Source organism: Sorghum bicolor, chromosome 1 (assembly GCF_000003195.3).
Source record: "Sorghum bicolor cultivar BTx623 chromosome 1, Sorghum_bicolor_NCBIv3, whole genome shotgun sequence".
Taxonomy (NCBI): domain Eukaryota; kingdom Viridiplantae; phylum Streptophyta; class Magnoliopsida; order Poales; family Poaceae; genus Sorghum; species Sorghum bicolor.
In genome coordinates, this window is record NC_012870.2 from 12,813,588 (window position 1) to 12,828,431 (window position 14,844).

General features: G+C 43.2%; 3 protein-coding genes across 3 annotated transcripts; 2 read left to right on the forward strand and 1 right to left on the reverse strand.

The window, feature by feature from the left end:
• On the forward strand, nucleotides 391-5,551 carry LOC8057251 (selenoprotein H). The gene is made up of 4 exons (XM_002464140.2): nucleotides 391-788; nucleotides 3,992-4,088; nucleotides 4,203-4,262; nucleotides 5,209-5,551. The coding sequence occupies exons 1-4, from the start codon at nucleotides 469-471 to the stop codon at nucleotides 5,287-5,289; spliced, it is 558 nt and encodes a 185-aa protein (XP_002464185.1). The 5' UTR covers nucleotides 391-468; the 3' UTR covers nucleotides 5,290-5,551.
• Nucleotides 7,546-8,913, forward strand: LOC8062223 (BTB/POZ and MATH domain-containing protein 1). The gene has a single exon (XM_002464141.2). The coding sequence runs from the start codon at nucleotides 7,557-7,559 to the stop codon at nucleotides 8,640-8,642; it is 1,086 nt and encodes a 361-aa protein (XP_002464186.1). The 5' UTR covers nucleotides 7,546-7,556; the 3' UTR covers nucleotides 8,643-8,913.
• Nucleotides 11,230-13,042, reverse strand: LOC8062224 (patatin-like protein 3). The gene has a single exon (XM_002466720.2). It carries the CDS (start codon nucleotides 12,913-12,915, stop codon nucleotides 11,569-11,571), a length of 1,347 nt encoding a protein of 448 aa, XP_002466765.2. The 5' UTR covers nucleotides 12,916-13,042; the 3' UTR covers nucleotides 11,230-11,568.

A 14,844-nucleotide genomic window follows, 5' to 3' on the forward strand; every position in this document is an offset into this window, starting at 1 on the left:
ATAGGGAAAATAAGCGGTGGCAGTTTTTTTTTTCTGTTGGTACTTCGCTTGACCACCGAGATGCTAGAAGAAAATATAAAAGGCCCCTCTTTTTTCTCCCTTTTATTATCTAGAACAGAGTACACAGCGGGCAGCACAAATAATTGAGAAAGAAAACACAAACAGGGTGCAAGTGGACACGTGACCCAAGAGATATTTTTAACTGCACACTGTAGCAGTAGGTGGAGTGAATTTGGAGCGTTGATCGAAGAATCCAATGGCTAAGAATTTTGGGATGACGTGTCCCATGTAGGCTGCGCCTTTCAACCTGGCCATTGTAGAGAGTAAATTGGCGGGAAAAATCCCTTCCTCTCGCGCCTTTTCCCGTTCCCCTCCGCCTAAAAAACCTTTCTGCGTCTGTCTGTTCCACTCCCACTTCCGCGACACGGAACCCCTAGCAAGTGCACGGAGAGGCGAGCCAACCCAGCGATGCCTCCCAAGCGCAAGTCCCCAGCGACGGCTGGCCCTGCGGCGGGGTCCCCGAGGAAGACGCGGAGCATGACTGCTGCAGGGAAGCGAGGAACGGAGCCTGCTCAGGCGAGGGCAGTGCCAGCTAAGAAGGAAAGCGAGGCGGCGGTTGCCGAGCCGAAGGCTAGGATGAGAGCCAAGAAAGACGAGGCGGTGACGGTGGCCACCGAGCCGAAGGGGAGGAAGACGGGCAAGAAGGAAGCCGAGGCGGCGGCGCCAGCGGCAGAGGAGGATGGAGGTGATGCGGTGGCAGGAGGGAAGCGTGTCATCGTCGAGGCCTGGTGAGTGCCTTCGTGTGTACTTTCAGGATATGCGGTGATTTGGCTGCTAAGAGAGAGAAGGGATGATTTTGGGGGGACACGGGAAAAGATGGGATTTAGGTTATTTTGTTCTCATTTGATTTCCCTTATTGTTGTTTTTTTTTCTGCCGGAGGAACAACGATATGGTCTTTTAGCAAGGAAAAGCGGGTGAATAAATAGTGATAAACACAAATTGGAAGGAGTAGACAATATGTGGTGTGGGCTTGTTTTTCTTTGCAGTTGTGAGGTGTCGTTACTGATTAATGCTATATAAGGCTTGTTTAGATCAAAAAGTTTTTAGATTTTGACACACTGTAGCACTTTCGTTTTTATTTGACAAACATTGTCTAATCATAGAGTAACTAGACTTAAAAGATTCGTCTCGCGATTTGCACTGTGCAATTATTTTTTGTTTTCATATATATTTAATGCTCTATGCATATGCCGCAAGATTCAATGTGATGGGAATCTTGAAAAGATTTTGGTTTTTGGGGTGAACTAAACAAGGCCTAAGTTGGAATACACATTCTTTACATTGACAAACAATATGAGGAAGTAAGTTGTCCTGTATACTTTTTATTGTTTTCAGAGGAACAACAAATGTACTTAATTTTTTTTAAATAGTTTTAAAGATGAAGAATGTGTGCAACCCTATCCATTGCAGGCTATGCAATGTCACCTATCCAAACACATTTTTTATCCTCATGTCTGCAGGCTATTAAAATCATGTCTTTTTTTTTGGGGACAATCTCACTTTGTAATAGCTAGTCCATAGTCACATAAAACAGGTTCACTACCATCTACATTCTAATCTCACTTTGTAATAGCTAGTCTGGTTCTGGTGTTATCTACAATCTCATCTTAAGAATTAATTTTACAATCCTTAGGTTTATTGAATCCCTAGCTAGGATCTGACCTTGATATGGTCCTTGAAATATGTTTGCCCAATGATCGGTGATGTCGCTGATACTTCCCATGGAGCTGATCATGAGATGGCTCTGGATACCAGATGTAACATGCCTGATGATCCCCGACGGCTGCCGGATCGCCGGCGAGGACGATCGCGAGGTTGGGGCGGCGGCGGCATGCTGAGGGGCTGTCTGGCTGGGGCTGGTGGCAGCCTGGCCTTGATGGCCGCCGGCTGGCTGGGGTGGTGACGCCCAGGCTAGGGCTGCTGGTGGCGGCTGAGAAGAGAGGGAGGGAGCGGCGCCAGGGAGGCAGGAGCAAGAGAGAGGGGACAAGGGATAAACCCAAAACTTTTCTTAGTTTCTCATTAAGTGTCTCCCTCATATACAGTGGCGGAGCCAGGAGTTATATATAGGGGGGGCCAATCAAAAAAATCTAACTTGTCAAAACTAAACATAACCGGTGACCGCCTAGCTTAATTCATGACTTGACATAGTTGCTCACATTTTCTATATGTATTTTAGGATCAAATATGTTATTCTTCCGGTGGTAAACGATAAATCCTTAATAAAAAGATGTTTGAGATGATTTCGTAAATCAACTTGAGAGATGCGTCTCAATTTTTCTAAGGTGCTTCATAGTATTATCTAGTTATGGTTTGTATTCCCTCCATCCCAAATTATAAATCATTCTAAGAACTTTTGAGAATCAAAGTAGAAAGAATCGCAAAGATTTATGTCATCAAATTAATTAATGAATAACCTAGCGGTACTTATTTGATATCATAAATATTATTATCTTATCATATAAATTTGGTCACATTTAAGATGCTTGGACTCTCTAAAATTTTTAGAATGACTTATAATTTAAAATGGAGGGAGTACAATTTTATTATCTAGAGAATACTAATAAGTATATATAAGAAAAGTTATTATATTTCTCAAAAATCATAAATTTATACTAGTAATGACACATGTTAGGGGGGGCCATGGCCCCTGCCAGCCCCCCCTTGGCTCCACCACTGCTCATATATATAAGGGGGTTTACAATCACTAATGGGCCTGGCCCTTTAACTTAACCATCTATTATGATAACTTGGCCTATTGTCCTTAACTAGCCACTATCTGTAGGTTTGGCCCTTCTCCTAGTATATGTTTTGCCGATCATTACAACATCATTTCTGAAATGCATGGTGAATTTGAAACAGTAATGTATATTGGAGTAAATTGGGTCTGCTTTTAGATTCTATGATGATTTGATCTAGTCATAGTATTTTCATTCTGTTATGTCAACCTTGTTATCCTGTTTTCCCATGATATATATATAGTTCACCAATTTCAGTAGATAGTTTCTATTTGGAACAAAGGAAATGGGGTTCCATTTCTTTTTCTGTAGAACAGAAGATTGAAGGATCATTCTATTCACTGCTGGGAACCTGGAGTAGGTTTAATGTAGGGTTACTCTTTTATGTAGGAGTTTTTTTGTTAGTGGACAAAATTGGGAAAATATGTACTTTTTTCAAATTGGAAAAGGGTGTGGTGGTTATCAAACTTCTTGTTTTCCTCTTCTGTATATTGTCACAGTTTCCCCTGCTGTGTGGATAATAAAACAAAAAAAAGTTGGTAGTGTTTCTTTCTCCTGTGGTCTTGCATGTCAGCAAGTTTAATATTGTCAAATAGAGTTTTTTATTAGCATTAAACTTTGCAACAAATCTGGGTGAAGTTAAGCATTATGGATCTTTGTTTAAAAAGGGGAAGTTAGGCAGTGCCTAGTTGCTAGGCAGAGTAATACCACTTTGTTGACACCTAGCATTTTCTCTATGTATTTCCCTGTTCTCTCTGTTATTTTGCTCTCATCTCTGAATCCCCCCTCCACCCACCACACACACACACACAAACACACACACGTCTTCATTTGACATGCAAAAAGTACAATCAAGAAGGCTTGCCTTGTCACTTAGCGTCGTCTTTATTGCCTGTCTAGTGCCTAGCACCTTGTGTAACATTGTTTTTGAGGTCACATGTCAGCAAATTTTGTCTCGGGGACAACACATTGCAAGGAATAGTTGCCTTCACTACTTGAAGGCTTCCATTTGTTTCATCGTTCTTAATATATTTATTCCTCGGGGACAACACATTGCAAGGAATAGTTGCCTTCATTACTTGAAGGCTTCCATTTGTTTCATCGTTCTTAATATATTTATTCCTGTCAATGCACTTTATTTGGAGATACTGAGCTCCAACTTTTTCTTATAGTTCTTCTTTCTGCTATTTTATAGCACTCAGTGCAGACAGTTTAAGATCCGAGCTCAGAAGGTGAAGGAGGACCTGGAAAGTTCTGTTCCGGGGGCATCTGTGATAATCAACCCTCAGAAGGTATCCATACTGACATGTTATTTGCCAAACCGTGGGTTTGTGTAATACCCTAAAACAGCTTCCATTTACATCCTACTTTCTTGATGGCCATTATACTGTTTTTTTAATCCCCAGCCACGCCGTGGTTGCCTTGAGATACGTGAAGAAGGTGGCGAAGTGTTCATATCACTGTTGGTAATATTCTTAACTGTCATTTTCCTAATTCATATAGGTTCTCCATGTGCTATATGTATTTTGTCTGTTTTGGAGCTATTTATTATCTGAGGCCTATGCCAAATTCTATCTAATGATCTCATGGTAACATTTTGATACATTTTTGTGCATAGCGATTGGCCTGAGACAGCACAGCCCATTATCCCATACGTAGAGTGATTCATGAAATTTGACTTTAAAATACAAAATTCGAACATGTACCATTTTTGCTAAACGTTTGTCCATTGCGTTATTTATGATAAAACCTTCCAAACAAAAGTGGCATACATTTAATTTATTCAGTATCAGCTTACCAAATTGTTGTACTTCTTTTCATTCTGCCAGATGGAAAATCATATGGCGCCTAGGGGTGTTGGCACCCTCGTTAGCTAAAATACCTTGTTACAATGTTTCAAAAATCTTCATAAAAATCATGTATGTAGTACACCTAAAGTTAAGTGTAACCGCAACAATTTAGATTGAAATTTATCTTTGATTCTGAGATTAAAAAACAAAAGTGTCAATGTCAGCACATGAGAACAGTGCCAGGTTGACTGCTTGTCTAATTTGTTTCTTGGCATCTAGGATTGATTATAAGCTAAATTGTTACGGCTATATTTAACTTATGTGTACTGCATACATGGTTTTTGTGATTTCTGAAACATTGCAACATGGTATTTAACTGAGGGCGCCAGCCCCCCTGGGCACCAAATCTGCACTCCTGCCAGATATTTCGCTTCATTCCATGCTATACATTGTTTCTTAGAAAAACTTTAGAAAGGTTAAGATGAATAAATAGTAGTTTGCACCATCTAAGATGTCATGCGTTCTGAAAACAGTAGGGATAGCCCATCTTTGCATGTAATACCATAATGATGACATCCACATGATTTCATTTGGTTTAACTAAAACTCCATTTGATGCACAGAACATGCCACGCCCATTCGCACCAATGAAGAAGCTCGACATGGACAAGGTTATCAAGGACATCGCCAAGAAAATCTCCTAAATCATGTTGGCTGGCTATGGCCGGATGACACCATTTTATTCTTGAAATCTTCAAGCTAAGCTCGTAATCTTCAAAGTGTACGTTAGGTCACCATTAGTGGCATTTCCTATTGCATTGGCCATGTGCCCATGTCTCATGAATTTAAAACCAGTGGCCCTGCTTTGTTCAATGGAGTTAAGACAGGCCAAATTAGTACCTGTGGCTTTCTATAACCTATATATGTGCTTGTGTTTCATTGCTGGAGGTATATCATTTTCTGGTATATGCATATGCCCTGAAGATTAGTTGACTTCTGATCTACGCTATTCTCTGCATCCTGCGTGTGAACTACGAAGCGTTGGAGTTTGAATAGTTCAGGTCGGTGACAATCTACTTTTTCTTGGTATATAAGAGCATCTCCAAGAGTGTTCAGAAAAAAAAAGAGCCATATATAGTTTTGGGTTGTTGCAAAGGTATATTAAATAGCAAAAATAGTTTCCAGGACGTCTGTGCATTTAGTTTCGTAATTAGTCTATATTTAATATTCTATGTATACATCTAAACATCCAATGCGATAGGGCTAAATTTTTGCTAGCAGGAAACAAACACATCGAGATGTCTTGGATCCAGGGACTAAAGTTTAGTCCTTATAAAATCGAATGTCGGGTGCTAATTAGTAGAACTAGACATGAGCTAATTATAAAACTAATTACATAAGTCTGTGGGAGAAGAATCTATTAAGTCTAATTAATTCATTATTAGCACATGTTTGCTGTAGCACTATATTGTGAAATCATGAACTAATTAGGCTTAATAGATTTATCTCGCAAATTAGTCGTAATCTGTGCAATTCTTTTATATAGACGAAAGAATTCTTTTATATATTTATAGATTTATCATGAACTAAAGTAATCTATAAAAAAAAAGACAGACGAAAGAATTCTTTTATATAGATATAGACTAAGAGATGAGTAATTAATAAGCTAATCAAATATTAATTTAATATAGTTGTATATATATAATATAATATTCTCTCTTTGTCCCTAGATATCTTTCGTTTTTGCTTCTTAAAAAATAACTTTGATTAAATATATATTAAAAAATATTAATATTTATGATAAGTAACTAGTATCATTGAAAATATCTTTGAACCTAGTTTTTTTCATAAATTTATTTGGAGATCAAATGTTGCTATTTTCTATAAATTGAGTCAAACTTATGGTACGCACACCAATGACGATAATTATTTAGGGACGGAGGGAGTAATGACTAAAATATATGTTAATATAGATAGATAATCCCTCCATTCTAGTTATAAGTCATTTTAATTTTTTTTAGAGCCAAAGTATAAGTTTGACTAAAATTATAGAGAGAATTACAAAAAATTACGATATCAAACACACTATGAAAATATAAGTAAAACAAAATCTTATTTAGTATAATACATTTTATTATTTAGGAAAAAGTTTATATTACTCCCTCCAAGTTTGAGCTATGTCCAAATAACCCTTAAAGTAACATTTGATTCAATTTACTCCCTCCAACTATTTAAGTTGGCCCAACTAACACCTTAAAAAGGTTTTTCATTTTTGTTTCTCTATGCACAAATTATATTTCACTTTCACATTTTGTGAGGTGTTAGAGGATATTGTATTTTGTGTTAGAAAAATGCACTATGATTTTTCATCATTGTGCTTTATATGATATTGTATCTCTAGTGTTAATTTATTGTTAAATTTCCTAAGCTATTAAAAATTTGATAAAAAGTTAAGATATATTTTTTCTAAAACAATTTATGATGTTCTATATAATAAGAAAGTTGATATTAAAACTCAACTAATACGTGAAAAAAATATAAATAACAAATCATGTTAAGGGGTAAACTAGACCAACTAAAATAGTTGGAAGGAGTAAATTGAATCAAATGTAAGTTTAGGGGGTAATCTAGACATATCCCAAAGGAGTACTTTGGACTTTTTCTTATTATTACAAATTTGGTCCGACTGAGATTGTTTTGACTCTATAAGAAAATTGAAATTACTTATACTTTGGCATAGAGGGTAGATCGTACTACTACTAGATAGCAGGAGCACTCCAGGATTACTCCTGTACTCGTAGTCTCAACTTGTCGCCGTCCGATGTGGACGCACGCCTCAGGATCCAAATTGTTTTCTCGGCTCAAGAAAAGGCAAAAAGGTAGAACAGCAAAACCCTCCCAATTCCCCGCCGCCGGCGCCGCCGCCCACCCAGCCGATCGAGGCGCGCCACGCCCTACGTTGCTGCCCTCCATGCCGGGATCCTCGCCCTCTCCAGCCGCTGGCTACAGTGGGAGCGGCGACGGCTCGCACTCCGCCTCCGCCATCGTCGCCGGCGCTGTGACCGGCTCCCACGTGCTCAAGATCGTGTCCTACTCCCGCACCAAGGAGGTCCCCAATGGCCAGCACATCGACTCCCGCCACTTCTACCTGGGAGGGCACACCTGGTACGTGGAGTATCACCCCAATGGGAGCGCCGCCGACAACGTCGATTTCATATCGTTGTTTCTCGCCATCCATGGCGCAGTTCCCGGTAAGGCTGCGAAGGCGCAGGTCACCATCAGCTTACTCGACCAGGGTGGGAAGCCGGTGCCGTGCTACTCCAAAGTCGCCGGATTCGTGGACTTTGCGGTGAAAGGGAGCTGGGGATTCCCAAAGTTCATCGAGAGGAAAGCTCTGGAGAAATCCGAGCATCTCAAGGATGACTCCTTCACCGTCAGGTTCGATGTGACCGTCATGAGGGACATCCAAACCGTGGGAACGCCGTCAGTGGTCGTGCCGCCGTCGGACATGCACCGACACTACCGTGATCTCCTGCTCAGCAAGGAGGGTGCCGATGTCAAATTCCGAGTCGGCGGGAAGACATTCTCTGCTCACCGGCTTGTTCTCTCGACGCGGTCGCCGGTGTTCAAAGCGGAGCTCTTTGGTCCGATGAAAGAGAGCACCTCCACCAAGGCCATACGCATCGAAGACATGGAGCCAGAGGTGTTCGATACGCTGCTCACCTTCATTTACACGGACACACTACCAGAGACGAAGGAAGGAGAGGAATGTGCAATGGCTCAGCATCTACTTGTCGCCGCAGACAGGTATAACCTGGAGAGGCTGAAGTTGATCTGTGAAGATAAGCTGTGCAAGTATATTGATACGGACTCCGCTGCGACCATCTTGGCATTAGCTGAAAAGCACAACTGTCATGGGCTTAAGGATGCATGCTTCGCGTTCCTAAGCTCCGCTAAGAATCTGGATGCCGTCATGGAAACAGATGGATTTGACTACCTGACAGTTAGCTGCCCCAGTGTTCTGAAACAGCTGCTCTCCAAATTCGTTCCCCGTTGAACTGAAAAGAGGCGGTGTCAGTGTGTAACAGCAAATCTTCCCTAACTATATTTAGCCTTATACCCAAGAGGATGCAAGGTACTCCCGGCCATTGTTATATGTTTTCTCGTTGTATCCAGTATCCTTTATATATGTAGAACTGTTTTGGTGGCAACCTACGTTTCTAAGAAAGAAGCTTGTTTTGGTACTATGAACAGTTAGTTGGATTATGTGCACTGAAAAACTCGTGTTTTTGGTTCTATGAACAGTTAGTTTGGTTATGTGCACTGAATTTGCTAGATTGCTTGTTGCGTTTGCCACAGATTTCCTTTGACCATTGCATGGATATACTGTATTGTTCTTTCTTACATGCCTCTTCCATTCACCCAAAAAAAAACTTGCATTTTGAGGGTTCATATATATAGCATAATTTGTTTGGCTGGAATTTGTGATATGGAAATTGATGTGTTTTGGCCTTTTGGGGTGAGCGAGAGTTTGCTTACTTGGGAACATAAGACCACATATACTTCACAATTTCTCGCAGTTCAACTATAGACTTCAATTTCGACAGGGCCTTTCTGTCAAGCTTGTTCACTATAGCTATTATTGACGGCCCTGGATGAAAAAAATGAAATTTCAGAAAAAAAATTTTGAAAACATAAATTTCAGAAATATTTCACAAGAAAATCAATATTTTGTTTTTTGAAAAACTGGAAGCATTTCACAAGCTATCAATTTGTATATTAAAATTATATATAAAAACGCCAAAATAATAATATATCAAGAGGTAAAGCAATGGTAGTAAGGTGGATTGAGGGTGATTGAGTGGGCTATGCTGGTATTGTTGGGCGTGTGAGTGGGGAATTTGAATTAATTTGTAGAAATTTAGGGATTTAATAGGTGTATAAGACAGAGAGGGCCCATTCCGAATGATTTGGTTCAATTTGGGGTCTGAAAGATAAATTCAACCAAAAGTTTTCATCCTATACAAAAAATTATCAATCCTAGCAAAAAGACGATATTTTGGGAATTTTAGCAAAAATTGTCAACCGTTCGTCAGTGAGCGGTGCAGTGTCCTAGAGCTCCCTACCCTGCTGCCTGTTGTCGCAAAAATATAACATCTTTCACATGTATAAATTGTATTATTCAAATTATAACAAATTAGTAAAGTTTAGAATGAAATTTGGGTTGCTTGTTCAGCATTTTTTTTTTCAGTTTTAAGAGCAAATATAGTTGATAGCTCTTGTTTTTTAGCAGAATGAGAGAAAATGGTATTGCTCTGAATGATTTCAACTACTCGACAATTCTGACAGCATCAGTGGCCAGCATGCCTCTCCAAATTCATGCCCAGGTGATCAAGACAAACTACCAGTGTACACCAATTGTTGGAACTGCACTGCACTTCCGGCATCTTACTCGAAGCTTTTCAGCACTGAACAAGCTCTTTCTGTATTCAAAATGATTGATTAGAAGGATGTTGTTGCATGGTCTGCAATGATTGTAATGGTGCCACAAATATATTCAATAAGATCACCAATTCACCATGCATGGCTTGAAGCCAAATGAGTTCGCGGTTGCGGCCCAACGCCAGCATACGCAAGGACGTCGCTTGTCAGGCCGCCGCCATGCTGAAGAGAGGCAACACCTCTAGCCTACTCGACAAAGGTAATCTATCTTAATTCTTACCTGGATGAGTGGATTCGAGGGAGTGTTCAGTGGTGCAGTAGGGAGTGTGGGTTGCAAACTATATATCGTATCACTCGGCTGCTTATTGGGAACAAAAATATATGTATGTGATGCTAGTCTTAACAAGTGTGTTTTTATGTGTTGATTAATATATTAGTATTTTTATATAGTATATGACAGACACGGCCAATATATAGCACTGAAATGAAACAGAGAAATAAATTATACTCTGTTTCTGGCTGTCCATGATACAATATCGATTATCAAATTAACATATTACAGATAACATATTGATCACAGTGAATCCATTGGCCCCTTGTATGATTTTAGATTTCATTTAGATCTAATTATTTGCTTAGCGCTTTTTATTGTTATCGTATTACTCAAATTCAGGATGCTTTATCAACTCCTCTTGGAGCTTGTACTGTTTTTGGTGAGGTAAAAAAATCTGGTTGTCCATAATCATAGCCCCTGTTGGATCTGCTTGCTTATATGGATTTTTTTTACTTTGTTTCGTGGCAGTGGATGGATTCCTAATTTTGCTTATCCCCTTGCTTTTTTTTTTCTGTAGGTTGTCATGCCATAGGCCGTGTTTACTTTCTAAAAGAAAAAAATTTACGACACTGTAGCACTTTCGTTTGTTTGTGGTAATTATTATCCAACCATAGACTAACTAGGCTCAAAAGATTCGTCTCGTAAATTCCGACGAAACTATACAATTAGTTTTTATTTTCGTTTATATTTAATATTCCATGTATGCATCTAAAGGTTCGATATGACGGAGAATCTTGAAAATTTTTGGGTTTTTGGGTGGAAGTAAACAAGGCCATAGATTCATGCACATAGTGGACAGTTACTGATGTTATATTCTGTTTTGCAATGAAGATTCATAGGGTGTTACCGTGTTAGGGATGTTTAGCAGTGTCAATTCCTCATCACAGTAGGTATGTCGGTTTATTCATCTGAAGTCTAGAATACAACTCAATAACAAATTTGATAAAATTAGCTGGTTTTCTATGCTATTAACTTGATTTTATTCTAAACTTGATACCTGATATGGAGCGGCTGATACGGAGTGACTGCAGTATCTCGTCGGCTGATTGATGAGCAGCAGATGTGATGTACAGTAAAAAAGAGGGCATTCCAGTGATCGTACTAGAACTGTTGTGTTCAGCGAATTGTCGTGATAAAATTCATTTCCAAACTCAGTGGCATGCATGTACACTAGATACTCATCAAGTGACGGCCTAACTTCACTCGACTACCGGCGAGAATCCCACGACGCCGGCGACGGCATCGACGACGTTGTCCGCGCCGTCGTTGTGCCTGACGATGCGGTGGTCGCCGACGACAGCCGCCGCGTAGCAACCTGCTTGATGGCCACGTTAGGGAACGGGCTGCTCCTCCGCCGCTCCTGCTCCTTCACCAGCTCCGCCACCAGCGTGTCCACTTTCTCAGCGTTGGTCCGCTCCGACAGCCTCCGCCCGCGGAACAGCACCGATTCCACGTTCCGCTGCGCCAGCATCGCCTCTGCGGCAGCGGCCGCCGTCTCGGCGTGGAGAGGCGCCGTCGATTTCCTGCCGGCCTGGATACGGACGTAGTTGCTTCCACACGCGTCCCCGAACGCCATGGCCACCGATTCGTCCACCATGTCCGCCACACCCTCGGCGGCGACGCGTGCCAGCTCGCGCTGCGACGGCGCGCGCGTGGGCGGCACTGGCGTGTTCGGCGGCCCGCTAGAGACGGTGGTGGAGGAGCCGGTGCCGATGGAGAAGACGAGGATGTCCTCGACGCTGGCGGCGAGCGGGAACTCCAGCTTGTTGTGCAGCACGTGCGTAACGGCGGCGGCGGCCGGGTTGCCCATGGCCGCCACGCCCGCGCACGCGGCGGCGATGGCCGTGACGCCGTCGACGGACCTCACGTCGGCGAGCGCGCCAGCGCCACGGTCGGCGCAGGTGGCGGCGCAGACGTCGCGGAGGCGGAAGTCGAAGCTGTCGCTCTCGACGGCGTCGGCGCGCGAGAACACGAAGGGCGCGGCCGTGGCGAGGTCGTAGCACGGCACGAGCAGCGGCGCCACGGTGTCCCTGAGCGTCGCGTCGCCCAACACCCCGCGGAGCATGCGGTCGCCGCCCCGAGAGCCGCCGCGGAAGAGCTTCGCCCACCGCCCGCGCCGCCCGCACCAGTCCTTCCTCCTCCCGACGCTGCCGGCGACGAACGCGAGCGCCTTCTGCGCCGTGTACCGTGGCCGGCCGTCGGGGCCCCTCAGGAACAGCATCGCGGCCAGCACGGCCCCGGCGCCGGCGCCCGCGGCCACGTCGAAGAAGTCGGCCACGCGGGCGTCGGGGTCCCCGGCCTGCTCCCGCAGCCCGGCCTCGAGCCTCGCGAGCGCCGCGGCCGCCAGGAGCGCGTCCTCGGCGCCCGCGCCGGCGCCGCAGCCGTCGATGGCCAGCACCCGCACGCGTCCACCGTCAAGAAACGCTCTGGCCGGCGTGCCGGCGGCGCCGAAGAGGAACTTGCTCTCGAGCAAGGAGAAGATCTCGTAGCTGAGCTTGTCCACCACGCCCATGGCTTTCGTCTGTGGCGACGGCATTGCCGCGTACGCTTCCATCTCTCTCTCTCTCTCTCTCTCTCTCTCTCTCTCTCAGCCACAGAGGCAGCAGGACCGGAGCTCGACCTAGCTGGAAGCTAGTACACGAAGATGAAATCGAGCTCGAAATGTGAGAGACAACTGAGACTGTGACGGTGGTTCGATGCGGCCTAGTCCACCTTTATATAGAGGTGTTCGGCAGCGCATGGTAGCTGCGGCCGACGCCCCGACGACGACAGCTAGTGTACGGACTGTCCTGACCCGTCTGAGGCTTGAAGCGAAGGTGGCAGGAAACGTCGCAACCGAACGCCCGTTTCGCTCCGCTGGACGGGTCGCCTCGCCGCGGCCACGTACATGCACCCGACGGTGACCGGAAGCTTCCCTGCGAGGCGCAGCCGCGTGTGGCCCCGGTGCGCCGTTGTCGTGCGGGCTCCATCAGTCAGTGTCAATGAGGGAGCCGGGAATCGCTGGCGCCCGGGTCGCCGACGGGATCGGGGGTCGGATAGGGTGTCCCGGGATGGCGAGACAGCTAGCGGCGATCGTGTGAGGGGCCAGCGGCGGATCGCGCTGCTTTCACGGCCGGCTCGCGCGCATCGGCATCCATCAGATTTTGAGCTCCACTTCATCGGCGCGTGCGCTCGTTTGGTCGTTCCAATAAGGTTATTTATTACATCGAACAATGTGGACTTAGGCTAGTCTCAATGCATGTTTCATGAGAGTGTCATGCACATTAAATAGAGTGCCACATAAGCAAAATTGCTGAGTTGGCAGGGTCATTAAATGAAGAAGTTTCGTCAGACGAGAGAGGAGTTTCATTTCCATGAAACTCATATGGCTCGGTTACCTAGTTTATAGTTTTGGTAACTATGTCATGAAACTATGCATTGAGACTGGCCTTAGAGTCTAAATAAGACTTGAAGTTTCTATCTCTTTCTTCAATAATATGCTGTTACATCAGCAAAATACCATAAATAATACTCTATGATAGAGTTTTGTTTTATGAGTACTTTAATGGTGCATGTGCTGGGTGAGTCCACGTCGTCGCCGAGGTGGGGCGCTGTGTCCCTGCAGGGCGTCGGCGCTGGATCTATGCCACTCACCATTCACGTGGTTTCCACACGTGGAGAGACATCAAGGTACAGCCGTACGATACAAGTATGGCTTCCAAAATATTTTGCAAAATGTGAATAGTACCAATTTTGTTTGTATTTGACAAATATTGTCCAATCATAAACTAACTAGGCTTAAAAGATTCGTCTCGTCAATTCCGACCAAACTGTGTAATTAGTTTTTATTTTTGTCTATATTTAATACTTCATGCATACGTCTAAAGATTCGATGTGACGGGGAATCTGAAAAATTTTGTAAAATTTTTTGGGAACTAAACAAGGCCATATATGTTCGCTTGTCATGTGGCTCGCTGATTTAGGTCCTGTTTAGTTACAGTTTTTTTTAATATCTATTATAGTATTTTTATTTGTATTTAATAATTATTGTTGACTAAATAGGTTTAAAAAATTCTTCTCATAAATTATAGACCAACTGTGTAATTAGTTATTTTTTAAATCTATATTTAATGTTTTATATATGTACTGCAAGATTCGATGTGACAAATATCTTGATCATGTTGTAAAATGGTTCAGGAACTAAACAAGACCTTATTATGAGAGAAAAAACAGTTAAATAACTAACAGATTTGGTAGATAAACTTAAGTGATCTTGGAGGCCATGTATGAGCGGATGGGGAGTCCCTCAATTAGAGCATCTTCAAGAGATTAGCCAAATTATTTTCTAAAGGTAAATTTGGCTATTGTTGAAGGAAAAACGTCTCCAACAAACTCTGTAAATGACTCTTCGAATTTAGCAGCTCTCCATCTTACCTTATTCGATCTCTACTTTTGGATAGCCTACCTCACTAGCCATTCTTTTATAGAGTCTATTGGAGTACTC

Excerpts from the sequence above, each read along its gene's own strand:
- LOC8062223 (XM_002464141.2), top strand. The coding sequence starts at position 7,557 with ATGCCGGGATCCTCGCCCTCTCCAGCCGCTGGCTACAGTGGGAGCGGC.
- LOC8057251 (XM_002464140.2), top strand. The coding sequence starts at position 469 with ATGCCTCCCAAGCGCAAGTCCCCAGCGACGGCTGGCCCTGCGGCGGGG. Across the intron at positions 789-3,991 it reads CGTGTCATCGTCGAGGCCTG|CACTCAGTGCAGACAGTTTA; the intron begins GTGAGTGCCTTC and ends GCTATTTTATAG. Across the intron at positions 4,263-5,208 it reads AAGTGTTCATATCACTGTTG|AACATGCCACGCCCATTCGC; the intron begins GTAATATTCTTA and ends TTTGATGCACAG.
- LOC8062224 (XM_002466720.2), bottom strand. The coding sequence starts at position 12,915 with ATGGAAGCGTACGCGGCAATGCCGTCGCCACAGACGAAAGCCATGGGC.